Raw genomic sequence first — 26,780 nt, 5'->3', positions numbered from 1 at the left:
GGCAGTCAGAGCGAGACCTGGGAGGTTGTGATGAAACCTCTCGAAGTGGGGTTGTCTGAGTAGATCGTGTCTGTTTGGAAGCGATCTGGGGAAGTCCACATATCCACTCCAGTACCTCCGTGACCATTCTTGGGCTGGCCAAAATGGGGCTATGAGTGTCAACTTCGTGCTCTTCGAAGCTACGAACTTCCTGAGCACTTCCCCCAGGATTTTGAACGGGGGTGGGGGAAAGGCGTATGCGTCCACACCCGACCAATCCATGAGAAACGCGTCTATTGCGAAGGCTCTCGGATCTTCCACTAGAGAGCAAAAGATCTCTATTCTTTTGGAGAGGAACGTCGCAAACAGGTCTATGTGAGGTCTCCCCCACAGGGACCAAAGACTTCGACACACTTCTTCGTGTAGAGTCCCATTCTGTGGGAAGGACCTGATTTTCTCCTGCTCAGTCTGTCCGCTCTCACATTCTTGATCCCTTGAACAAACCTTGTGAGGAGAGTTATGCCTCTTTCTTCCGTCCAGGTTAACAGGTGTCTTGTCAACTGATAGAGGGAGAAAGAGTGCGTGCCTCCTTGTTTGCGTATGTAAGCCAGAGCCGTGGTGTTGTCCGAGTTTATCTGTATCACCCCGTCTCTGACTATCTCTTCGAAGAACTTTAAGGCTAGGTGTATGGCCACAAGTTCCTTGCAATTGATGTGCCAGGACACCTGTTCCTTTGTCCAGGTGCCTGACACCTCCCTTGCTCCTAGCGTCGTCTCCCCATCCCGACTCCGAAGCGTCGGTAAATAACACTTGGTCTGGGTTCTGCAGAGCAAGCGATACGCCTTCGTTCTTTTGAAGCGGAGGATCCACCATTCAGATGATCTTTTACTTCTTGTGGAAGTTGGAAGATGTCCGAGAGTTGACCGCCGTCTTCCAACTCCACACCCTCTTTGAGGAAAAACTGAAGAGGGCGAAGGTGAAGTCTCCCTAGCGAGAAGAACTTTTCCAATGAGGACAGGGTCCCTAAAAGGCTCAGGTAATCCCTCGCTGAGCTGTTCTTTCTCTCTAGAAGCTCGAGATTCTCGACCAAACCTCGAGCGTTCTTTCTCGCGAAGGATATACCCGAAAACCCGAGAATCCATCTGAATCCCCAGATAGACCAATGTTCTGGCTGGGCATCAGTTTGTGACTTCTCGAGGTTGACGAGCAACCCTAGCGAATAATCTTCATGTTCCTTGTTACTTCTAAGTCCTCAAGCACTGACTCTTCGACTTGGTCCCTGATCAGCCAGTCGTCCTAAGTAGAGGGAGATGTTTATCCCCTCTAGGTGAAGCCATCTTGCTACATTCGCCATCAGGTTGGTGAATACTTGTGGGGCTGTAGACAGACCAAAGCACAGAGCCCTGAACTGAAAGATCTTGTCTCCTATTACAAAGCGAAGATATTTCTTTGACAAATGGTGAATGGGAACGTGGAAATATGCGTCTTGCAGGTCCAGCGAGACCATCCAATCTCCTGGACGAAGAGCCGACATTACAGAGGCGGACGTTTCCATGCGAAACTTCTTTTCTGTACGAAGCGATTCAGAGCGCTTACGTCCCGAAGAACTGGCCTCCACCACCCCCCCGATGCCTTTGTTTGGGTACTAGAAAAAGGCGATTGTAAATCCCGGGGAGTGTGGATCCTGCACAAGTTCGATGGCCTCTTTTTCCCACATTTGCTCCACCATTTGAAGGAGAGTCTTTCTCATTAACGGGTCTCTGACCTCGCTGACAGTTCCCGAGGCGTAGATGTTAGGGGCGGGCTGTCGTCGAAGGGGATTACATATCCCTTCTTCAGGACCGACACTGACCAAGGGTCTGCTCCCCTTTTTGCCCATACTCCTCCGCAAAGTTCAGGAGTCTGGCGCCCACTGGTGTTTGGAGGAGCAACAAGTCACTTTGATTCTTGAAGGGCCTAAATGAAGACCTTCCTCTCTTTTCAGAGCTCTTCTTTCTGGCAGGGGGACGAGACCGCTGCACCTCCACGAAAGGGCGTGCTGAGTAGGACGAGATTCCTTCTTAACCGTCGACACTACAGGGCGTCCTTTCTTGGACGTTTGCGTTAGTAGGTCTTGTGTCGCCTTCTCAGTTTAGCGAGCGAGATATATCCTTCACTAACTGAGAAGGAAACAGATGATCTGATAGAGGGGCGAACAGTAAGGCAGTCCTCTGGCTCGGAGAAAAACCCTTTCGATAATAGGGATCCATAAACTGATCTCTTTTTTTTCAGACCAGCACCAAAAAGGGAAGCCAACTTCACCCGAACCGTCCTGTACTGCCTTGTCCATGCAGGACAGGACGCTATGGAGAATTTCTGGGTTTTTTCAGAAACTCCGGATCCTTAGATTTGTTGGCCAGAACTCCGAGTGACCAATCCAGAAAATTGAACACCTCTAAAGTGACAAAAAGTCCCTTTAGAAAGTGGTTCAACTCTGAAGTGCTCCACGTCGCTCTGACCGATCCTAAGGAGTGACGTCTAAGAGGCCTCCACTAAATTGGAAAAGTCGGCATCTGCAGAGGCAGGTAGAGAAAGACCCATAGTCTCTCCTGTCCCATACCAATACCTCTCTTCCCGTGCAATCTGGAAGGAGGCATGCAGAATACCGTCTTTCCTAACTCCTTCTTCTTGTCATCCAAGATCTAAAGAATGGAGTGCCTTCTTCATAGATATCGCAGGCTTCATTTTTAAAAAGGCCGACGATTTGCCGTAGCTGAGCTCGAAAAGAGCGAACGAGGAGAAGGAGGAGCCGCCGGACTAAGAGAATCTCCAAACTCTTGAAGTAGTAATGAGGCTAAGACTTTATAACTAGAAAGTCCCTCATTAGCAGGAGGTTCGTCATCAGACAACTCGTCTAACCCTCGATCAGACGAAGGAGAAAGTTCACGTTTGGAGGGAGAGTCCTTCCAAGACCTCCTATGTTCTGAAGGAGAGGAGCTCCTATTTGGAGAAAGAGTCATAACCTCCAGGAACGAGTCCCCGACTCTTGCCTCCTGGCTCTTGACTCTTGCCTCCTGACTCCTGCCTCCTGGCTCCTGACTCCTGCCTCCTGACTCCTGACTCCTGCCTCCTGACTCCGGACTCCTGCCTCCTGACTCCGGACTCCTGGCTCCTGCCTCCTGACTCCTGCCTCTTGGCTCCTGCCTCCTGCCTCTTGCCTCCTGGCTCTTGCCTCCTGGCTCCTTGCCTCTTGCCTGGATGCCTCTACACTCCTGGCTCTGGGCTCCTGCCTCCTGGTTGACTCCTCACTCCTGGCTCTTGGCTCCTGCCTCCTGGGTGACTCCTCACTCCTGGCCGGTGCCAGACGTCTGATCGTTTCATCCAGGTTTCGTACCGGAAACCTCACCTCGAGTAGGAGTATCGATCCTGGAGGCAGATACCTCCATACGTCTGGAGGATCTTTTAATAGGAAGGGAAGTGTCTTTCCTTCTAGGAGGCTCCTTTGACAGGACTCCTACAAACGACGAAATCTGTTCCTGCATCGCCATCATGAACCTCTTTGTAGCCTCCTCTTTATCCTCTTCGGGAGGAGGGGAAGGAGGAGGGGAGGAGTCCATAGCCTCCACCTCCTGCCTCCTTCTCACTCTGGTTGAAAGAATGGCTCTTCTTGCCTTCTTCACTCCCGATGGAGACTCCTCAGGGAAGTGTTTTCAGGGCTCGAGTCAATATTCGGAGCCTTCCAACTCCTCTTGAGAGGCCGAGATCGATCTTGAAATCTCTCCAATCACGTCTCGGTGATGAAGATCCCGACGACGAGAAACACTCACGTAGGACGCTTTTACAATAGCGGTCCTTGGCAGTCTGGGGTGTCACAGAAACCGCCGAAGGGACACCTGATCGGTGGGGATTCTCCACAACCTCCTTTCGGCTTTCGACATTCCTTCTCCTCTGGGCATGTGAGCTTGGAAGAGGTCTAGACCTAGGAGCGTTGCTGAGCCGACCAGATGCCCCCTCCACTACACTGGGGACACTCATATCACTGTCCACTGAAATCACTAGCCTTACCTTGTATGGCAGCCATTTTGTTTTCCATCAACTTGAAGGCTGCTTTTAGATCCGCAAGTTCTTTTGCTGGATCTACAGGTTCTGCAATAGGAGAAGGGGCTGCAATGGAAGGAGAAGTAGCAATACTTACCCTTGGGGAAGATCCCAAGCTTGGAATTAGTTCAGATCTAGAACTACTTAAACTTCTATGAGAAGCCTTCCTCACTCTTTCTCTTTCTAACTTTTTTAAATAATTAGTTAGATTCTTCCATTCGTTCTCACTCAAGTTCTCACATTCCTTACAAGTATTAGTAAAAGAACATTCATACTCCCTGCACCTCTTGCATACCGTGTGAGGGTCTACCGAAGCTTTCGGCAACCTCACCTTACAGCCTACATTCACACAACGTCTCACAACCATACCAGAGTCAGACATTATTAAAGAAAATTCCAAAATCAAGTCCACAAAAGCGTATGCCAATCCAACAATCCAGATACGTCACCAAAAGTCGGTCAAGAAGATCAATTGCCGGTGAAAAAAGAAAAACCAATCGAGAGGAACCAACAACAATGTTGATGGTCCGGGCGACAGAAGAATTCTGATTAGAAAACGGGGATGGTTCCTAGTCCTGCCACCCAGGGCAGGGCGGTAGATCACCTGACCTACCTGTAGCGTGTGCCGCGAAATTTGAAATTCTGTCGGAGACGACGGAGTCTATAGCTAAGTATATATCTGGCAGGGAAGTTGAATGTATAAAACTTAAACTTATCAACTCTCCTTATTTGCTCTCCACCAAGCTGAATACTTTCTCTATCATCCCCCTCAGTGGTGGTACACATATATTTTGTCTTGGATCTACTTATTCTCATTCCTCTGTCCTCCAGTACTTGTCTCCATCTTTCCAATTTCACTTCCAGATCTTCCCTGCTCTCTGCACACAGAACAATATCATCCGCATACAATATGTTCCATGGTACTGTCTCCCTTACTTCCTCTATTATAACATCCATCACTATGTTAAAGATAAATGGGCTCAGAGCCGACCCCTGGTGTAATCCTACTCTCACCTCAAAACCTTCTGTCTCCCCAACACTGCTCCTCACTCTGGTAAATACATTCCGGTACATCTCTTGTATCAATCGCACATACTTCTCTGGCACCATCTTCTCCCTCAGGCTCCTCCATACCTCTCGTCTCGGGACTCGGTCATAAGCCTTTTCAAGGTCAATGAATACCATATGTAGGTGCCCTTTGTCTTTTCCCCGAATTTCTCCATTATTTTGCCTCAGACAAAATATACCATCTGTTGTTCCCCTTCCCTTCATAAATCCCATCTGCTCTTTACCTATTTGTACTTCTTCTCTCAGTCTAGCATCTATCATCCTTTCCAGTATCTTCAAAGTGTGGGACATCCATTTAATGCCCTATAATTACCACACTCTTGGACATCGCCTTTCCCTTTAAAAAATTGGGATCAATATACTCCCACGCCACTCATTTGGTATCTTTTCCTGTTCAAGGATCTTTATCATAAGATCGTACAGTATATCCACTCCTTCATCTCCTAATGCTTTCCATGCCTCCACCGGGATCATGTCTGGTCCGGTTGCCTTCCCATTCTTCATCTTCTTCAGTGCATTTAGTACCTCTTGCCTAGAAAACCTCATTACCCTGCCAATGTTCACTTGCCCATCCTCTCTTATTAGTCTATTATTTTCTTCATTTAACAACTGTTCGAAATATTCTTTCCATCTCTTCACAATGTCTTCCTCCTTTCTAAGCACTACACCCTCTTGATCCTTTATTTGTTTGATATGTGTTATATCTTTGGTGCTCTTATTTCTAGCCTTTGATAGCTTGATCATCTTCTTTAATCCTTCCTTTGTCCCCAGCTCATTTATACACATCATCATAACGACTTTGCTTTTAGCTTGGGCTACCACCTTTTTCACCACCTTGTTTTTCTCTCTGTACCTATTTCTGTCTTCCACTGACTGTGACTCTTCCCATCTTTTCTTTGCCTCCTTCTTATCTTTTACTACTTTCTCAAATGTCTTCATCCCACCACCCACTCTCCTTTTCTTCCCATATGATACCAGATGTCTCTCCTAGCAGCTCCTTTCCATGCCTTCTTATTACTGCTGCATTTCGTGCCCACCATTCTTGTGAATCAAACCTCTCTAAGGCCAAAATGAGGCATAAAGTATTATCCTCTCTTTCTTTGACGCCCTTTATCTTAAATTCTGTAAAGAATTTATATTTATGGGAAAAAAGACTTTATCTTAAATTCTGTAAAGAATTTATATTTATGGGAAAAAAGACTAAAGTTTATTCCCCTTTCAATAAAATAAAGATGGCGCATATTGCTACCTCTCTTGGTTCGAGGAAAAGGAAGCAGTCTATAGGAAGCCTGTTCGTTTTCTACCTTGCTAAGAGATCTATGAAGAAGACTTTCCGCAGGTTCTCACAACTCTTTCCAATAAATGTTAGACATACGTTAACAGATATTATCGTCGATCAAGAAGGTTCTCACGGACATGCAAAATCTTGCATCGAACCTCTTAAGGATTTGAGAGAGTTGTGGAATTGGCCAAAGTGATTAAAATAAATCATTTCATCGTTCCTTGTAAGCGACCCTTTTCCGATTAAATGGGTAACGAAAACAGGAACGAATCTTGCCGTACCGAGCCTGCTGTCCGAGAGGCTACTGGACTCTTAGATTAACAACTCGCTAAAACGAGAAAATATCTTGGATGGTGCGTCTGGCGCATTGCGCCAGGTTGGCGCTTCCTTCTAATTCTTTTTAGGTTATGTGCCAGAACATCTGTGCCTTTATAGTACCCGACATCCTTTCACATGTTAATTCCGTTCTTAGTAGGAAAAAACTTTTATATACGAAGTATAGTCCATTCAGGGAAACAACTTCTGCCACGAAGAGAATGTTTCCCATCCGACTCATCCATCTTCTCCTGAGCAGGTACTCTAATAAGCCATGCTTTCGTAAGCATGAGAGCATTATATAATATAATGTTCTGCTGCGATAGAATCCTTTAATAATGTTACCTACGGTAAACAACATTGAAAGGTTGTAATATCTCTCTTATTGAAAGCTTCTTAGCAAAAGGCAGACAATATTTTATGTTAGCTTAACTATCCCCTCAATCCGAGGCTAAGACCGCGATTGTAGGGGAGAGATACGGATAGTTATTCCATCCCGCAGGAGAGAGAGATGTAACAGACCGATCATGACCGACACCTACATGGTACTGCGGTCTAAGCATAAGCGATAGCAGTCTCCGTTAGCCATCTGGCCTTACTCTTCCAGAGTTGCCAGCTACTCCATTTAATAAAGGAATCTTATAAAATTATTATCGAGCTTCAGGAAGTTCTTATTAAAGCATATTTAAGCGAAACAAGACTTCGATAAATCTAGAAGCTAAGTAGGTGTTGTCTTAACAATCCCTTTAAGCGTAGTCCTTCCTAGGAAAGTCCTAGAAGGATACTTGTAATTGAGTTGCACAGCAAAGAAGTAACTACGGTATGTGTTTATGATTTGACCGTATCGTATTCTCATACAGCAGATACTCTACTACCTTCTACTATCTTCGTTCTTTACATTAATAGAACGATAGAAAGAGTATATATCTCCTTAAGTAAGGAAGTTAATCCAGGAACTCTTTAAATCTTCGTGATTTCCTCAAAAATCGCGGAAGAAACAGAATTCCTGTTCATCTCTAGGGTTTACGGAAGGAAGTAGATATTTCCTATCCGCCATCATACCCAAATGTCGATGAGATTCTTATTAAGAAAAACTCCCAAAGCTCTTGCCTCCTCATAACGAGGGAAGAGCATGAATGAAGGAGAGAGTCCGCATTGAGAGGAACTGCCTAACACAGGAGTCTTCTGAACAATGAAACTGGGCTTCTCTTAGAATCAGAATCCTTCTGACAAAAGCGACGGCCGCCTGTGCGACATCTTGCACCTTTGCCAGGGGAAAGTTGCTCAAGTTAAAAACTCAAAGAGGAGCCTCGCGACTGACCTCTCTCTCAAAAGAAGATTTTGGAATATTCTGGCGGCTGGCGCCTGGATCCTTGCGCCTAGCGCCTGGCATCTGGAAAGTTCCGAGCGCCTGGAATGTTCCGCACGCTAGAAAGGAGACTCGCTCCTGGAACGTTCCGCTTGTGTGGAAGGTCCTGTGCGCCCTGATAGTTCCGAACGCCTACTAGTCTCCTTTTAGGAGCCTCTTGCCCGTAAACGTTCAATGGAAGGATCCTTCTGATTGCCACTCTACTATAAGGCTCCTCGGTCTAGCCGTCTGTTTTCTCTTTGAAGGCGCCTTGCGCCAAGAAAAATTTTCCTGGAACGCGGCTCGCGTTTGGCTGTAGGAACGCGGCTCGCGCTAGTCTGTTGGAACGCGGCTCGCTGCTGGCTGTTGGAACGTGGCTCGCGCTTGCTTGTTGGAACGCGGCTTCCTGGCTGGTTCTTCGCTTGTAGTCCAGTTGGCGCTCAGTGTTCTCTTAGTTTTCAGAGAACGCGCTAGATCGTCCGAACTCCAAACATGTACATTCCTCGTCTTTTCGGATGTAAGATGAAGAAACTGAAGAAGAGAAGCACTTTTTTAAGGATGCCTTTCCAATGGCTATCCCTGGCAGTCTGGGACGTTCTACAGATCCTGCCGAGGGGACGCCCGATCGGTGGGGATTCTCCATAACCTCCGTAAGGCTTTCGACTTTCCTTCTCCTCTGGGCTTGTGAGCTTGGAAGAGGTCTAGGCCTGAGAGCGAGACAGAGCCGATCGGACGCACCCTCTACTATTTTAGGACGCCTTTCCAATGGCGAACTTGGCAGTCTGGGACATTCTACAGATCCTGCCGAGGGGACGCCTGATCGGTGGGGATTCTCCATAACCTCCGTAAGGCTTTCGACTTTCCTTCTCCTCTGGGCTTGGGAGCTTGGAAGCGGTCTAGACCTGGGAGCGAAACAGAGCCGATCAGAACGCACCCTCCACTGCACTGGGAACACTAAATTCACTTCTTACCTTATAAGAGCTCGCATTTTGAGCTACATCCAATTATCTTCAAATTTATTAATTTGTAGATTCTGTAGAGTAAGAAGGAGATGAGGATGCAAAAACTACTATTACTGTTAATACTTTAACTGCTCGTTAGCACGAGAGCTATTAAAGCTTCTAAAGGAAGCGTAAAAAGTTATATGCTTTCCTGACTTCCTAAAGTAGGAAGTTAGAGTTTTAAATTTCCTCAATAAAGTTCTAACACTTATTACACGTATTAATGAATAAATATTAATATTTCCCTTTCTTGCAAACTAAATGAGTGTCTACCGAAAAGTTCGGTAGTTACACGTAAACAATTCTTCGAAATTTTTGAAGCCAAAGTTATTAAAACAAATTAATATGCGTATGCCGAACCAAAGACCCAGTACTTCCCTGCAAAAGATAGCCCAGAAGATCGATGGCGATGAAATCCAAAAATCAAGTCAGGAGGAACTGCAAACGTTGTTTACATTCCAAGCGACAGAGAAAATATGATAGAAAACGGGAATGGTTCCTAATCCTGCCACCCAGGGCAGGACGGTAGATCACCTCACCTACCTGCAGTGTGTGCTGCGAAATTTGAATTTCTGTCGGGGACGACGGAGTCTTAGCTATGTATATATCTGACAGGTAAGTTGATTGTATGAAAACATAATGTCCCTGCACAGGGCACAGTACCAACAAAAGACCTGAGCAACAACGTTACCTATACCAAAAAAATCAAATTCCAAACCTCAGCCATAAAATAAATCTGGTGGGTATCCAAGTACAAAGTACCCCCAGACTCCTAATAACTCAAAACTGTGATTCAAGATGAAAAAGGATGGAAGGGATGTTTCCTAAGTTCCCTTCCCCAATACCATGCCAGCCACTGATACGGGGCCTAATGTGCTGCATTCACTATACACTGTCTCTATCTCTTTTAAGTAGTGTGATGCAAACACTGACTTGCATCTCCAAAAAGTCACTTGATGGATATCAGGCAGAGATAGGTTCTTCTTGAATACAAAGGATGTGAAAATCCCTCTGATTTCATTTGCCTTTACTTTGAGGATAACCAGACATTCCTCACCTACTTTATAATGTGATTCTTTAATCACTTACCTTAAGAAGAATGACAGGGCATTCTTTGAAAGAGGATGTGAGGGGTCCTTTACTGATGTCCATAGGTTACTGGAAGGTCCTCTTGACATTTCTGTCCTCCTCAGGTAGAACTTCAGAGAATTGGGCAAAGGATTCTCTCCACTTCTTCAGGGCCTAATTATTCTGAAAGAATGAGACCAAGGTCCATTGGGATTCTTGTTTTTGGCGAGAAAATTAAGACAGTGAACAAATACCATATCTAGGTTCTAAGCCATTGATTCTGTATCTCATTTACTTATATCAAAAGATTTAACCAAATTTGTAATGTCTTAGTTTGCAGACAAATCTGTTCCTCTGTGTCAGAATACAGTTGAGCATAGCTCTGTAGCCGTTTATCACTGACATAGATAGATAAGCCCCTGGATTCTCTGAGAGAAGTCTGCAATTTCTGCTACAGTTGTCTTAGAAGACGAGACTTCTTTTTATTTACACTATGTGCGGAAGATCACCCACTTATGCTGGTAGACAGCTGCAGAGGATTTATGTCTACACTCTGAAATTGCTCTTGCAGACACTTGAAAATCCTTTTGCTCTGAGTAATCTCTTGACAGTTTGAATCCTGTCAGAGCAAGAGAGGACAACATTTGATGAAACCTCTTAAAGCGCAGTTGTTTGTGCAAATTTATCTTCTGAGGAAGTAATCTTGGGAGGTCCACTAAAAGTTCCAGCAGATCTGGAAACCACTCTTCTAGTGGCCAAAATGGGCCTATTAATATCATGGATACATTCCTGTGTTAAAAACTTGTTTAGAACCTCCCTTAACATCCCAAAGGGATGGAAGGTGAAAGAAACTTGTCCAATCAATCCTGTAGCATTGCGTCCCTTGCCAATGCTACAGGATCTGGTACTGGGGATTTGTGCGTTGCAAAAAGATTGATTGATGGTTTTCCCCACAACTTCCAAGGGGACTTGCAGACCATCTGATCTAGCGTCCATTCTATCGGGATCACTTGATTGCGGCTGCTTAGCTGATCAGCAAGGACATTGAGTTTCCCTTGTACAAGTCTTGTGATGATTGCTGTCCAATTCTCCTTGGACCACAGGAGGAGGTCTCTTGCTGCATCTCCCTTGTTTGCTAATGTATGCCAGTGACGTTGTGTTGTCTGTGTGCGCAGCTATTGTTTTGTTGTGCACTTCTGAAGCAAGCCTCTTGAGGTCTAAGTGAATAGCCCTCAGTTCCTTCACATTTATGTGCATCTCCTTTCCTTTTCTGACCAAATTCCCGACACTTCCTTGGTCTCTATGAGAGCTCCCCAGCCTAAGTCTGATGTGTCAGCATAGAAGTTCAGTTCAGGGCTCTAAGGATGAAGAGACTTTCCTTCCCATAGTCTTCCTTCTGATTTCCACCACAGCAGATGTCTTTTTATCTCCTGTGTCACTGGGAACATAAATGAATCGGACTGATGTTTCCTGTCCCAGCTGGCCCTAAGATAAAACTTAAATACTCTCATGTGGATTCTCTCTAGCGACACAAACTGCTCTATTGATGCCAAGTCTTAGGCAGGCTCATCCACTTGTTGGCCAAGCAATGTTGTAGGGCAAGAAACTCCTCTATTGTCCAAAGGCAAAACTCCACTCTTTTGGGGGACAGAAAACTGAAAAGCCTGAAAAAGATGTGAGTTCAGTCATCCCCAAATAAACTATCTCTAGAGATGGAACCAGCTGAGACTTCTGAAAGTTTATTAACAAACCTAAGCCCTGTGTCAACAGTAGTGTTCTCCTTAGATCCTCCATGCACTGCTCCTTTGTCTGACAACGAAGGAGCCAGTCATCCAAATACAGTGCTATCTTTAATCCTTCTAGATGTAGCCATCCTAATAGATGCGCTAGAACCCTAGTAAATACCTGTGGACCTGTCGACAGACTGAAAGAGCGCCCAGAACTGGTATAGTACTTGATCCTGGAATACAAATCTTAGATATTTCCTTGATTTTGGATGTACTGGAATGTGAAAAATACATATCCCTCATGTCTATGGAGACCATCCAATCTCCCTGGCACATTGCTGATAGAATTGAGTTTTTGTTTCCATACAAAACTTTGTCTTCTGAATGAAGACATTTAATGCGCTTACATCCAATATAGTATATTGATCTCCAACCTCCTGTTGACTTCGGCACCACAAACAGTTGATTGTAAAACACCCAGAGTTCTCCTCTGTGACTATCTTTATTGCTCTCTTCTTGAGGAGGGAATGTACTTCCTCTGTGAGAGCTGAAAACCTCTTTGAGCCTGCTAAGTAGGCAGTCAAGACGATGGGCTTCTTGACTAATGGAGGTTTTTCTTGGAATAAGATTGAATATCCAAATCTTAGTACTTTTGTTATCCCTGATTCTGCACCTCTATTGCTCCATACTTCCCAAAATAGCTGGAGCCTGGCACCTACTGGGGCATGGAGGAGGTCGCTTTCACTTTTTGGTGATAAGTCTTGTCAATGTCTTCTTAATAGCTAAAGAGCCGAAACAAACGTTGATTCTTGTTCTGGGGTTTGGTCTCTCCTTGCTACCATGGAAGGGAAAGGGCAGCAAAGGTGACAACATTTTAGCACTGATAGCAGTAGCAGCTTCTCTCAGGCATCTTGTGATTGAGCCAACAAGTCTTGTGTGGACTTCTGAAGACCTGTTGCTATGTCACTAAGTACTGATGGAGGGAAAAGGGAGTCCTTTACTAAAGGAGAAAAAAGAAGTGCAGAATCTATGAGACTAGAGAAGTCCCCTTAAGAGGAGGCAGAAACTCCCAAGGAAGGAGCTTCTCCAGTTGCATAATACACATACCTCCTGGTCAGGTGAGAAGGCAGATTGCTAAAGCAAGCCTTCCCCTCTATCACTTGTCTGGTAGCCAAATATCAACTTCTCTAAGAGCCTTCTTTACTAAAGCTGATAATACCATCTTGAGTAGTTTGGCTGAGTCAGACAGAATGCTTAACTGAAGCGTTGAAGCTGGAGAAGGAGCTGCTAGAGAAAAAGGTAAGGTATGTGTGCAGCAAAACTTGAGTAACCCTGCATAAGATGTAGAAGGTACATCCTCTTCTGGCACTTTATTCTCTTCCTCTTTTGCTGATGACACTGGCGATGGATAGATCCTTAGCACGTTTCGACACATAAGAAAGTTTCTTTAAATATCGTAAGATCTCATCTAACTTCTGCTCAACAGGATCACTAGTCAGTCCTGTTCCCGAAGGTACCTGCTGCACCGCCAAATTCGCTATATTTCCTTCTGGTGCTGAACTCACTGAAGAAGCAAAAGAGGAGCCTAGATCCCTGTGACTACCCTGTACTGTCTGACACTTGGGAGCTGGCTATTCTGCTGCTACTGCACGTTCAACCACTTCTAGGTGCCTGAAAGAAGCTGGGTGCTTTGGCGCTGATTGGCGCACGGGAGTCAACTGGCATGCTTCCGGGACAGCTGCACTACTAGGCACCAATGAGCACTTACGTCTATGAAAGGGGGGAGAGCACTTGGGTGAGAACCTCTGTGGGGTATCCAAAAAACTACACAAAGGCATAACTTCTTTAGCCCTCTTACACGAGATCAATGGTGCCACAGAAATGTCAGCTGCAGACCTTTTCAATGGTCTAGAAGAATCACTATAGCACCAATGGAACCACTTTTCTGGGCTGGAGGCCTCGGGACTAGAGGAAAAACAGTGCACTTCTGCAAAGACACCTTTCCAATGGCTGTCTGCTGTCATCACCTGGGATTAGCAACAGGTGAGACTGAGGGGTCAACTGCCTGTGGGCAGACCCTACTGACCTGCCTTGGGCTTCCGGTATGGCTTCTCCCTGGTGCAGGGGAGTATGCCAGGGACCTTTGCCTAGGATAATCAGCAGGGCAGACAAGCAGCTCCTCCACTTGTACTTCACTCACTTCACTATTCCACTACAAAAGCACTTTCACTGATTAACCTAACTGAGACAGTGTTAAACAATAATTCAAACTTACTCTCCAAAGCTGCAATGTTGTTGAGGTCAAGAACCTGGGGAGCTGGGGCAAGGATTAGGAGGAATAGTAGAATGACTGGGAATGGGAGAAATAGAGGAAACAGAGACAATTGGAATTTCAATTGACCTACCTGATTTCTGGCTAGCAGCCAATGCCTTACTTAATACTATCCTTCTTCTATCTATCTCCTGCTAATTTAGATAGACAAGAAGTAAGTCTTCAACTGGTTGATATCCCATCCTTTACATTCCATACAAGTCTTATTTACAGAACAATTTTGCCCTCTACAGTTAACACAAGTTGCATGAGTGTTATATTTAGCAATGTTGATCTTGTCCTGCAGCCTTTGCTCCAATGAGTGCTAGATATGCTAGTGTTGGACATTGCTGGTTAAAGTAATTGGCAAAATAAGTAATCTGTGTAAAATTTGTCAATTCTGAATAAATTTTTAAGGATTATCAAAATTCCTAAGTAAGTAAATGCCAAATGGCTACCAAAAAGAGTACTTCACTGATTTTCCAGGAAAACAGCAAAGCATTAAAATTTCGAACCAGTTGCTGACTCACAACCTTGTTGTAAGCTGGCAGAAAAACTGAAATACCTGGCTCCTGTTGTTCCTTTTCTTCACAAAAGTGGGCAGGACTATAGTTGGTTCACTTAGGGTAGATTCTTGTGCTTATGAGACGTTTGTTCAGCGGCCTCTGATTGGCTGGTACCAGGAGGTAGGCCGCTTGCTCAATGTCTCATTATTTTTCGTCTGTGGCTTGGAAAACCAGCAATATGTGTATATTCCTTCAATCATCTCACGCTTTGCTCATTTATATATTTCTTCAATTATCTCACGCTTTGCTCATTTATATTTCTTCAATCATCTCATGCTTTGCTCATTTATATTTCTTCAATCATCTCATGCTTTGCTCATTTATATTTCTTCAATCATCTCATGCTTTGCTCAAGATAGGAAAGTTTTGGTCATACCATAAGATTCGGTATTAATTATACAATTAAGTCATCTTTCCTGAAATCAATAGGAAAAACACAAAGGACTTATGAGTAAAAGTGAAGAGAGAAGCATTTATTTTGTTATACCTATTTTTACTAATAATCAGATTTTGCATCATTAACTTGATCAAGATAAAATAAAACTTGTGTTTTCATACAACAAATTCACCCTGAATACACTGGTGCTTTCAGATTTTGGATGTGTATAATATGTGAAGAGAAAATTATATTGTTATGATACAATAAAGTTTCATACATACTTACCTGGCAGATATATACATAGCTATCGACTCCGTCGTCCCCGACAGAAATTCAAATTTCGCGGCACTCGCTACAGGTAGGTCAGGTGATCTACCGCCCTGCTCTGGGTGGCAGGACTAGGAACCATTCCCGTTTTCTAATCAGATTCTCTCTTCCACCTGTCTCCTGCGGGGAGGCTGGGTGGGTCTTCAATTGTATATATCTGCCAGGTAAGTATGTATGAAAATGATATTGTTATGATACAATAAAGTTTGTTCATACTTACCTGGCAGATATATATATAGCTGTATTTTCTGAAGTCCGACAGAATTTTAAAAACTTCCGACACACATAGTGGTCGGCCAGGTGGTTAGTACCCATTCCCGCCGCTGGGAGGCGGGTATCAGGAACCATTCCCATTTCTATTCCATAATTTTTATTTCCACTGTCCCCTGAGGGGAGGTGGGTGGGTACTTGATATATATATCTGCCAGGTAAGTATGAAACAAACTTTATTGTATCATAACAATATCATTTTGTTCATGAAACTTACCTGTCAAATATATATATAGCTGAATCCCACCGTTGGAGGTGGGAAGGGACAGAATGGAAGGATTTTGGGAAACAAATGCATGCAGATGATTTACATCTTGGTTCCACCTGTTAGCATAGCTGACTTCGTGATTACTGTCACCCAAGTCTGCTTCTGCTTTACTAGAGTTGCCAGCGAGGTAGAGACCTATAAAGCTGGTGCACTCCAGATGATCTGTCAACGGGGGCGTGACCACAATGTGACTAGACCATATTGACCATACCATGAGGGCTAAGAAGTAAAATAAATATATATATATAAATATATATCACCACCTGACCAACCTAGCCAAAGTTAAGGTGTGTTAACTAAGGCTTAAGAGTTAAGAAGTCGCCGTTGTCGGCGACTCAACAACTAAATTAAGAGCTCTTCCTAACCATTTTCTACAGGATAGGATGAGTGGTACTTCTTGCCCCCAAGATTGTGTCTGCAGACACGTATGGCCCTAGCGAGCAGCAGATCTCATATGCCATCTTCACATCTCGCTGGGAGTGTGAAGTGAACACAGAGTTGCTTCGCTAAAACATGGTACTCAGGATGTTGCTGAGTGCCATGCTCTGTTGAAATGCTTCCGAGGCCGCGCCCTCACCTCGTGAGCATTCAGATAAAAAGATTTCAAATCTTTGTGCAAACACAATGAAGGAGCATTTTTGAAAGAACTCCTTAACACTAAAGCCAGGGTGTTCTTCGATATGGGCAAGTCTTGGTCTTTTTCGGAACACTGCAGATGCCCGAATGACTTCGACTTTCTTGAGTTTTATGTAGATGAAACTTGAGAGACCCGACAGGGCACAGGACTCTCTCTGGCTCCTGCCCACTAACTTGTGCCATCCTTGCTTCCAAGCTCCTGGCCCAAGGACAAAACGGGTTTCCATTCTTAGGCCACAACGAAAGGCTTAGAGAGCACACCGCCTTGTGTTCTCTAAAGCCAAAACTTGTGACGATGGCTTAAAATCTCACTAACCCTCTTTGTTGTATCTAGGGTGGTTAGAAGAAGGCCTTCCTGATCACATGCAAGAAGTTAACAGGTAGGAGAGGTTCGAATGCTTTGACATCAAGAACTTCAGACTACGTCTAAGTTTCATATTGAAAGCTTCGATCTGGACATGCACATTCAGTCCGTCTGTACTAAAGTCAGGTGACCGACCAGTTGACCAGTCAGACGAATCAAGGACAGCAAGGCTGTACCCTGAAGACCATAAGGCACTATTCTTCGCTGAAGGATGAGTGTCTGGACTGCCTGGGCGATTCAATCTAAGCAAACCTTGGGGGGGTGTATCAACGCAACCCAACGTCGTCAGCGAATCAACTCCTGACTCGAGCTTCTGGTGCCAGGAGAAAGGAGCGAGGAGCAAAAAGGCGATTCAGTCCCGAAGGAAGAATGCCTGACAGTCCAACCTGGTCTCATGTTACACGATCATCGGGGGTGTATAAACGCAACCGACTTCGTCAACAAGAAACTCAGGGCTACTATATGTCGCCTGATCTCGCACGAGTGTCTGACTCCGAGAAAACAGGTGAGACAAAAAGTAGATGGTGAGCGAGTTTCGAGATTCCACAGAACTCAAAGATCGTGAAGGGCTTTGTTGTTTGACAGACGCAAATCTCTGAGCCCAAAGGCCGTCAACAACATATTTGCGTATTCTTTAATAGTTGTGACTGCCAGCTTACCCCACTCTTCAGACGGAAATGGAAGACGGTAATCTTATTCCTGTCAACATCTCGATAGTCTGAACGTAGTCAGACTACAGAGCAAGATGTTAGGTTATAGGTACCTTTCGAGTTAGAGTAGACCGACTCTCTCGGAAAAGGTCCTTGGAAAGTGAACTAGGAAGGATGTGACCTCTGTGAATCCAGGATCCTGAAGGCCAACATGGGGCGATCAGCGTCATTGTCGCTCCCTGTGACGTCATAAATCCTCTTATTACATTTCCTAAGCGATTGAAAAAGGGGAAAAGAGACTAAACATCCATCCCCGTTTAATATCATAGGATGGCGTTTATTGGTACCTATCCCGGATCGAGAATAAGGGAGCAGAGAAGAAGAAGCCTCTTCGTCCTCAACATATCGAAGAGAAAGAATGGAAAGGGCGTCCCTAAAGTCTCCACAACTCTCAACTTACTTCTAAAGAAAGATTCCACTCGGAAGTCAAAAGTTGCTGCCATCGATCGAGACGATTCGTACGGACTTTTGCAATCGTGTAACGAGCCTCTAGAGGATCGTTACATTCTACGCCTGTTGTTATGATAGGCTCTTTCTCGTAAACTCGAGCAGGGACCGAGAGAAGATACTTCTTAAGATATGAGAGAGCTGTGGAATATCATGAGTTTGATCTTGGACCACTGTTTCCAAAAAACTCCGTTTCGAGGACTGGAGGGGGACGACCGAATTGCATTTACGTCTTTCAGATTAAGATCCAGGACATCTGAAACCCTATCCAGATGTCCGGCACTTTCTTTCTATCACCTCAGGTGATAGACGCACTGAGAGATGTTCAGAATCATTCCTAGATCTGGAATAATATTTCAAGTTTCCCGTTAGGAAAAAACTGTGGTCTGAATTGCAGTCTATTCGGGGAAACAAACTTCTTCAGGAAGGAAATGGTCCCCAGCAAGCTCATCCATTCCCTCCCCGAGTATGCTTACTTCCCTAATAAGGCTGCGCTTTGCCTAAGCAGGAGAGCATATAAAAGTACAATGTTGCGGTAGACCTGTAGTTCTATTACCGTGCGGTAACGAGCACCGAAAGGATTAAGAGATAAACTCTGTTGAACATAGTAAGGCAAAACGAATGCAAAGTTTATTCATTCACGTAAGAAATCCCCTCAATCTTAGGCTAAAGTCCGTGATTGTAGGACAAAGATAGAGTTAGTCAGTCAATCCCGCAGGAGAGACGTAACCGCCAGCACAGAGATACGGTTAGGCTAAGGCCCCACCGAATCCGGCGCGGCACGTCGCGTGCGTCTAACACGGCTACGCGTTTTGTGTGTTTCGATCAACTGTTATAGTTCAAACACGAGTGGCCCCTACACGGCGCATGAGCGTGCGTGGGCCGTCAGACGGTGCGTTACCGGACTAGACGCACAAGGAACAAAACATTTTGTTTTTAGCCGCACGTGGACGTGCGTCTTCCGCATGAAGGAAGAAATTGTGGTAGACCTACAACAACCATCATTTGAACCACCTGCCCAACTTTGAGTTATAATCAAATGTGATGATTTGTGGTTATGATAAAGGATTAAAGTATTTTTTTATTATATTCTAATGGATACATTTATGTAAATATCTTTGTTTCAGAAGTTCCTGTATCAAAGTGTTCAGTTCACACACAATTCTACGTATCTTAATTTTTGTATTAAATGAAATAAAGTGCAACTTTATTCGAAATCAGTAATCCTTCCCTCAGAGTTACTACACTACAAGTTTCTTACGTTAATACTTATCTTCTGTAATTTGTATCAAATTTTGATATTCGCGATATAATGTCCTAGTGAATTAAGTCAAAGGTTTTCGGCGGCATCCGACAATATTAAAAAAAAAACTTGTCTGGACGCTATCGTAACTTATGAAAGTTTTGCTCATTCTCCACTCTTTCCTCATATAAAGTTATGTCATAAGTCCAGATTTTCCTACTGTTCAACGCCTCTAATTTGGTTGACAGCACCGAGTCAGAGGAAAACCTCGCGCTCTACCCTTCATAACGGCAAACTACTGCTGAAGTTTGAATTGTCCGTCTTATAACCGTCACTCGTGTGTCTGGTTGGCCCACACTCGCAGAAGACGGAGACGCTTGTAGACGGATAGCCGTGTTGCACGCACGCGACGCGCCGGATTCGGTGGGGCCTTAGCCTTAGTCAGTCAATCCCGCAGGAGAGAGAGACGTAACCTACCGGGCATGACAGCGCACGATCTGTTACTGGCTCGGTTGGACTGGACAGCAGCAGCCAGCAGCTTACGAACGTCGTCTCTTAACTTTATGTCTGGGTTGCCAGCTACCCTATTCTACGAAGAAATAGTTCCGTTATTTTTTGAGCAGAAAGAGACTCTCAAGCTGGTATATTTAAGCGAAACAGAAAACGCTAAATATATAGAAGCGTTTGTGTCGTCAGAACACTACCATACAACGGTAAAAGATAAATCGGAAACTCCTGGAAGGCAGCAGGGAGTAACGATTAAATGTCCTTAAAATAATAGACAATAGACCTCTCGGTTGCCATCCGAAGAGGTAACTACAGCAAGCGTATATGACTTGAACCAACCAGTAGTAAAATAACACAAGGCAAAATATTTTATTATATGACAATAAAGTTTGTTCATACTTACCTGGCAGACATATATATAGCTGAATTCGGAAATACAGCTACATACATATCTGACAGGCAAGTTTCATGAACAAAACTTAGAGAATCGAAGCAGACAGCTCAAGCTTCTTATGTTATTGGACATAAGCGTTCATTGACGTAGTCTACAAGTCTATTTCTTGTACGAGTCTGCGAATGACGAATGAGAGCTCTTCCGAATCTTGTCCAATAAGAAGCTTATTCTGCTTACGCAATATCAAGTTAATGAGATGTTTGTCAATGAGAACTAACCCATTTACGGGACAAAGAGATATTTTGTCAATGAGGGGATACCCACTTACTTGACAAAACGATAGTATATTGTCAATGGGAAAGTCACTGAATTGACAAAACGTAATCCAGGAAGTGAGCATTTTATTTTCCGATTTCGTCTCAAACGAGGAAGGGGCAAGAATCCTGTTAGAGACAGGGCTTGCGGCAGGTAGAACGACGATGTTCAATTCGGCAGCGTAGTCCCGACTAGAAACTAACAAAATCTATCATCTGAAAAACCCTTTCAGATGGGCTAAAAAGCTTGCAAAATTATCCTGGGAAGAGGAAGAAACTCTCCAACCAGCTTCCTCTCCCGTATCACAACTAATGCCTGCTAAAGCTTAAAATTTATTGGCAGTATGGCAAAGGAAGTCCTGTCTTGCGCTTTCCTGAAGAGCGTCCTTTTGATGAGTGCCTTTGCAAGAATCCTACTGAACGTCGCCGAGAGTCCTGACGTGCAGGACGTCGAGCCTTTACATAACCCGTAACTGCCTTATCGCAAAGTCTTGACTACGGTAGAGAAAACGAGATCTTCCCTTGAGCTTTCCTTAACTCCATCCACCTTTACGAAAAGCAATATAATATTGACAGAGACCTCTTGAATTCACGAAACCCGAGGTCTTGCTGGGTTTCGAAGACGAAGTTGTCTGTTCACTTTAAGCTTCCTCCGAAGCACTGCTTACTTCACATTCTTGAGGCTCAAATCTTAAACAAGAGCTTGAAGAGTTCAACAGAAACGTTCAGCCAGGAGACAAACCTGGCGTGCGCTGGCGCGCGCTCGGCGTCCATTGGCGAGGACGCTCGGCGTCCTGGCGCGCGCCTGGCGTCCATCCGAGCGTCCCGTTCAAGCCGAGCGTCAAAAGAAGCATGCAGAAAAGCGTCACGCTCCTGACAGGCGTCAAAACAAGCGAGAGAAACTGCCTTCTTTTCATATTTCTCGGTGGAAAGACGTACACGTGATCAGGCAACGACGTTTCGCCTTCTTACTTCTCACTGAAACGCATAACGAGAGAGAGAGGGGACGTGAAGCGTCCTCTTCTATAAAGCTTCTATTTAGAGGGCGCGAGTCCTTCCGAGAGCTCCAACCCCTGCACGGGGAGGACGAGAAGCAATCCTTCGAGATTCGTGCACGTGCACGATCTTCCGCAGCCTGGGAAGCGTCAACAGGTCCTACCGAAGGGACGCCAGATCGATGTGGGTTCCCCGTAACCCTCCTTCGGCTTTCGACATTTGCCCTCTCCTGGTCCTGGGAGTCCGACAGAGGTCCAGGCCTAGAGGCGTTATGGGGCGGATCTGACGTTCCCTCCTGACGAGAGAGAGGACGTGAAGCGTCCTCTTCTCTAAAGCTTCTTAGAGGGCGCGAGTCCTTCCGAGAGCTCCAACCCTTGCGCGGGGAGGACGCCTCGGAGGACGAGAAGCAATCCTTCAGGATTCGTGCACGTGCAACGAACGTTTGGCAGTCTGGGGATTTTCCATCAGAAACTTCCGGCCGAAGGCACGACCAGATCGGTGGGGGTTCCTTGTAACCCTCCTTCGGCTTTCGACATGCCCTCTCCCTGTGTCCTGGGAGTCCGACAGAGGTCTAGACCTAGAGGCGTTATAAGGCCGATCTGACGCACCCTCCACTACACAAGGGGCACTGTCACTGCACCTTAGCCACTTCACTATTGCTCTCTAAAGCAAGCACTTTCGATTCTAAGTTACAAATCGAAAGAGTATAAGAGAAAGGGCAATAACCTCTACAGACACTGTTTTAGGACCCGAAGGCAACATTACAGGGTTAGGAGTAACAATAACAGGAAGTAGCACTCTTCACAACAACTGAAGGAGAGCGATCACCTCTCGCAGACATATTCATAACCCGTAGGCCATACTATAGGGTTAGGCAAAATAAAGTCTACAGGAAGGTTAGCAGGTTCACTACCCTGACTTTTGTTTACTGATTAATTGCGTACATACGAATCATACTTTTCCTTACGGAATTAGACATGTTTACTGATTAATTGCGTACATACGAATCATACGTCTTCCTTACGGAATAGACAAAGTCTCACACTCCTTACATGACAAATCTCAACAAAGAAGCAAGACCCATACCCCTCGTGCATACCAAGTGCGGATCTACCGAAGCTTTCGGTAGCCACACCCTAACTTTGCAGACAACCCCCTCTGAAACTAGCCTAACTAGATTCAGAAATCTTATGCAAATATGAATCAAATTAAAATCAATTTAAGATAGCGTATGCCTAGCCACAAATCCAAGTAAATAAATCAAAAGACAATTAGGATACTTAGCAGCAATGAAGTTTCCAAAATCCTAAGACGGAGGTACTGAAAACAGGTGTTTTCAGCACCGGCGACAGAAAAATTATGAATAGAAAATGGGAATGGTTCCTGATACCCGCCTCCCAGCGGCGGGAATGGGTACTAACCACCTGGCCGACCACTGCGTGTGTCGGAAGTTTTTAAATTCTGTCGGACTTCAGAAAATACAGCTATATATATATCTGACAGGTAAGTTTCATGAACAAACTTTATTGTATCATAACAATATAATTTATTACATTCAACTTACTTGTCAGATATATACATAGCTGATTGACACCCTTTGGTGGAGGGCAAGAGACAGCTAACTACTGACTATACAGGTAAACAACATATGTTGTAGGTATTTATAGACCTTGGTTCCTACCTTATCAGGTGGAAGACTTCGTGACTACTGTTCAGGAGTCTGCTTCACCTCAAGAGCCTTAGCGAGATAGTGATCTGTGGCCAAGAGTTCTTGTGGGTCTGTCGATGGGGTATCATCCACTTACTCGACAGAGCCTAACTGGCATTTGTCAATGGGTGCTAATCCGCTTATATGACAACACGCCTTCATTTAAGGAGCACACAACCGATCCCGATCACCTGAACCTAACACCCGTTTTAGTTCTAAGATTGCCAAGAGCTATCCCAAACTCTTAGCAAACAACCAAAAACTCAATAACCACACATACAATGGTACAAAAAAAAATTTTGTACCCCTCTAAAAGTCGGCTGTACTCGATCTCCTAGTGAAGAGAAGTGAAGGTCGCCTGTGCGACACCTGACACTTCCATGCACAGGAAACTCAAGAACACATCCAACAAGAGGGTTACATACATTATTAAGGATCGGTGCTAGCTCCCTTACCCAGAACCGTCTGTGCTGACACAAACGGACCTAGAGAAAAACATTTCTCATACGTAACTCGCACATCTTTTAAGTAATGAGATGCAAACACAGAGTTGCATCTCCAATAAGTGCATCCAAAATATTTTTAAGTGACATATTTCTTTGGAACGCAATAGACGTTGCGATTGCCCTTACTTCGTGCTCTCCACTCTTAAAAGATTAAAAGAATCATCTAGGACAATTCTTATGAGCTTCCGTAATAACACTCTAACAAAGAAGGCTAAGGCGTTCTTGGACATTGCTCTCTGGGGTCTTTTACTGAGCACCAAAGACCTTTTTGTGAACCCCCCAACTGCTTCTTCCTGTCCAGATAGAATTTAAGAGCTCTAACTGGGCAAAGGGATCTTTCTGCCTCTCTGCCCACCAAACCTAGTAAGTCCTTTTACCTCGAAGCTCCTGGGGCAGGGATTCGAAGGGTTTTCATTTTTGGCAAGAAAGAAAGAGACTGGAATGAACAAATTGCAGAGTCTCCTTTGAAGCCGACTCGTGATTCAAGGGCGTGCAACTCGCTGACTCTTTTTGCCGTTGCAAGAGACATCAGAAATAAACACTTTCTAGTGATATTACGAAATGAAGCAGTGTGTGGTGGTTCGAATTCTTCGGAGGATAGAAATTTAAGAACCACATCTAAGTTCCAGCTTGGAACCCTAGGTTCCACTGACTTTGATGTTTCGAAGGAACGAATGAGGTCGTTGCAAATCTTTATCATTCGTTAAATCTAATCCCTTGTTTCTAAAGACTGCTGAAAGCATACTCCTGTACCCCTTAATAGTCGGTTCAGAGAGATGCGACTTTTCTCTAAGAAACAGAAGGAAATCCGCGATTTTGGTCACAGAGGTACTGGAAGAGGACAGCTTCTTCGACCTGCACCAACTTCTGAAAACCTCCCACTTCGATTGGTACACTCGCCTAGTAGATGATCTGCAGGCTCTAGCAATTGCGCTTGCCGCCTTGCGAGAAAACCCTCTCACTCTGATAAGTCTTTCGATAGTCGAAAGGCAGTCAGAGCAAGAGCGGGTAGGTTTTGATGGCCTACCTCTCGAAGTGGGGTTGTTTGAGCAGATCTATCCTGTTTGGAAGAGATCTGGGGAAGTCCACTGTCCACTCCATTACCTCTGTGAAACCAAATCTGAGATGGCCAATACGGAGTAATCAGAGTCATTTTGGTTCCTTCGGATGCCACGAATTTTCTGACTACTTCCCCCAGTATCTTGAACGGGGGAAAAGCGTAAACATCTAGCCCTGACCAGTCCAGGAGAAAGGCGTCTGTTGCATAAGGCCCTGGGATCTTCTACTAGGGCACAATGTGTCTATCCTTTTGGAGAGGAATGTGGCGAACAGATCTATTTTGAGGCTTCCCCAAAGATACCAAAGGCTCTGACAGACTTCTGAGTGGAGTGTCCATTCTGTGGGAAGGACCTGGAACCTCCTGCTCAGTCTGTCCGCTCTCACATTCCTCTCCCCTTGGACAAACCTCGTTAGAAGAACTACCTTCCTTTGGTTCGCGCCCAAATCAACAGGTCTCTTGCCCAGCTCGTATAGAGCGAAAGAGTGAGTCCCTCCTTGTTTCTTGACATATAAGCCAGAGCGGTAGTATTGTCTGAGTTTATCTGTACGACTTGGCCTCTGACCAATGTGTTCGAAGCTCTTTAGCACAAGGTGAATTGCTAAAAGCTCTTTGCAATTTATGTGCCATGACACCTGTTCTGCCAACCAGGTGCCTGACACTTCTTTGGATCCCAATGTTGCACCCCAGCCCGACTCCGACGCGTCTGAGAACAATGTCAGGCTTGGGTTCCGTACTTCCAGGGATACTCCTTTGTTCTCTTTTAAGGGAACCAACCACCACCTTAAATGATTTTTTATTTCCTCCGAGATTGGAAACGTGTCCGAGAGCTGTCCTGTCTTCCAACTCCAACTTCTTCTCAGGAAGAACTGAAGTGGACGAAGATGTACTCTTCCTAGGGGAAAGAACTGTTTGAGCGAGGAAAGGGTCCCCAGAAGGCTCAACCATTCCCTCGCTGAAGTGCGCTCTTTCCCTAAGAAGCTCGATACTGTGGCACAGCCTTTTCTTATTCTCTCTTGAGAGGGAAAAACAAAATCCCCGAAAACCCCGAGAATCCATCTGAATCCCCAGATAAAACCACGTTCTGGCTGGGGATCATCTGAGACTTCTCGAGGTTCACGATCAATCCCAATGATTTTGTCAATTCCAGTGTTGTTTGACAGATCCTCCAAACACTGCTTTTGAGACCTGGCTCTGATGAGCCAGTCGTCCAGGTACAGGGAGACGTTTTATCCCTTTCAAATGTAAGTGTCTTGATACATTTTTCATCACGTCCGTAAAGACTTGGGGAGCCGTGGAAAGGCCGAAACACAGGGCCCTGAACTGATAGATCCTTCCCTCGAACATAAATCAAAGGTACTTCCTCGACGAATGGTGAATCGGGATGTGGAAATATGCATCCTGAAGGTTTAGGGACGCCATCCAATCTCCTTGACGCAGTGCTGCAAGGACTGAAGTAGACGTTTCCATGCTGAACTTCTGTTGTTTTACGAATTTGTTCAGCGCACTTACATCCAGTACTGGTCTCCATCCCCCCGAGGCTTTTGCTACAAGAAACAAGCGATTGTAAAACCCCGGGGAGCTGCGATCCAGCACCAGCTCTATTGCTCTTTTGTCCCACAACTGTTCCACCATTTGACGAAGAGTATCCATCAGAACAGGGTCCTTGTATCTGGCGGACAGTTCCCTCGGTGATGTTGTCAAGGGAGGACTGTCCTTTAATGGGATGTAATAACCCTTCTTGATGATTGACATCGTCCAAGGATCTGATCCTATGTCTTCCCAGGCTTTCGCAAAGAAATGTAACCTGGCTCCTACAGGTGTTTGGAGAATAGATTTCTCACTTTGCCCTCTTAAAGGGACGGAAAGGAAGACCTACCCCTTTTTCTCAGTTGACTTCCTTCTGCCATAG

At 45.0% G+C, this 26,780-nt stretch overlaps 1 protein-coding gene across 8 annotated transcripts in view; it reads right to left on the bottom strand.

The window, feature by feature from the left end:
* The window catches only part of LOC135221671 (longitudinals lacking protein, isoforms H/M/V-like), a 196,436-nt gene that overhangs the window by 154,162 nt on the left and 15,494 nt on the right, over positions 1-26,780 (bottom strand). For 4 of the 8 annotated variants that reach the window (XM_064259383.1, XM_064259389.1, XM_064259391.1 and 1 more), the window contains exon 1: positions 10,160-10,263. The exons of the other annotated variants lie outside the window; for them this stretch is intronic. In XM_064259383.1, coding sequence (XP_064115453.1) covers positions 10,160-10,248 — 89 coding nt within the window. In that variant the 5' untranslated portion in view covers positions 10,249-10,263. Of the gene's footprint in view, positions 1-10,159; positions 10,264-26,780 lie in introns of those variants that run through there. 8 annotated transcript variants of the gene reach the window in all.

Source organism: Macrobrachium nipponense, chromosome 3 (assembly GCF_015104395.2).
Source record: "Macrobrachium nipponense isolate FS-2020 chromosome 3, ASM1510439v2, whole genome shotgun sequence".
Classification (NCBI taxonomy): domain Eukaryota; kingdom Metazoa; phylum Arthropoda; class Malacostraca; order Decapoda; family Palaemonidae; genus Macrobrachium; species Macrobrachium nipponense.
Note: the sequence above shows the minus strand (reverse complement) of the source record. Positions and strands in the feature narration are given on the sequence as shown.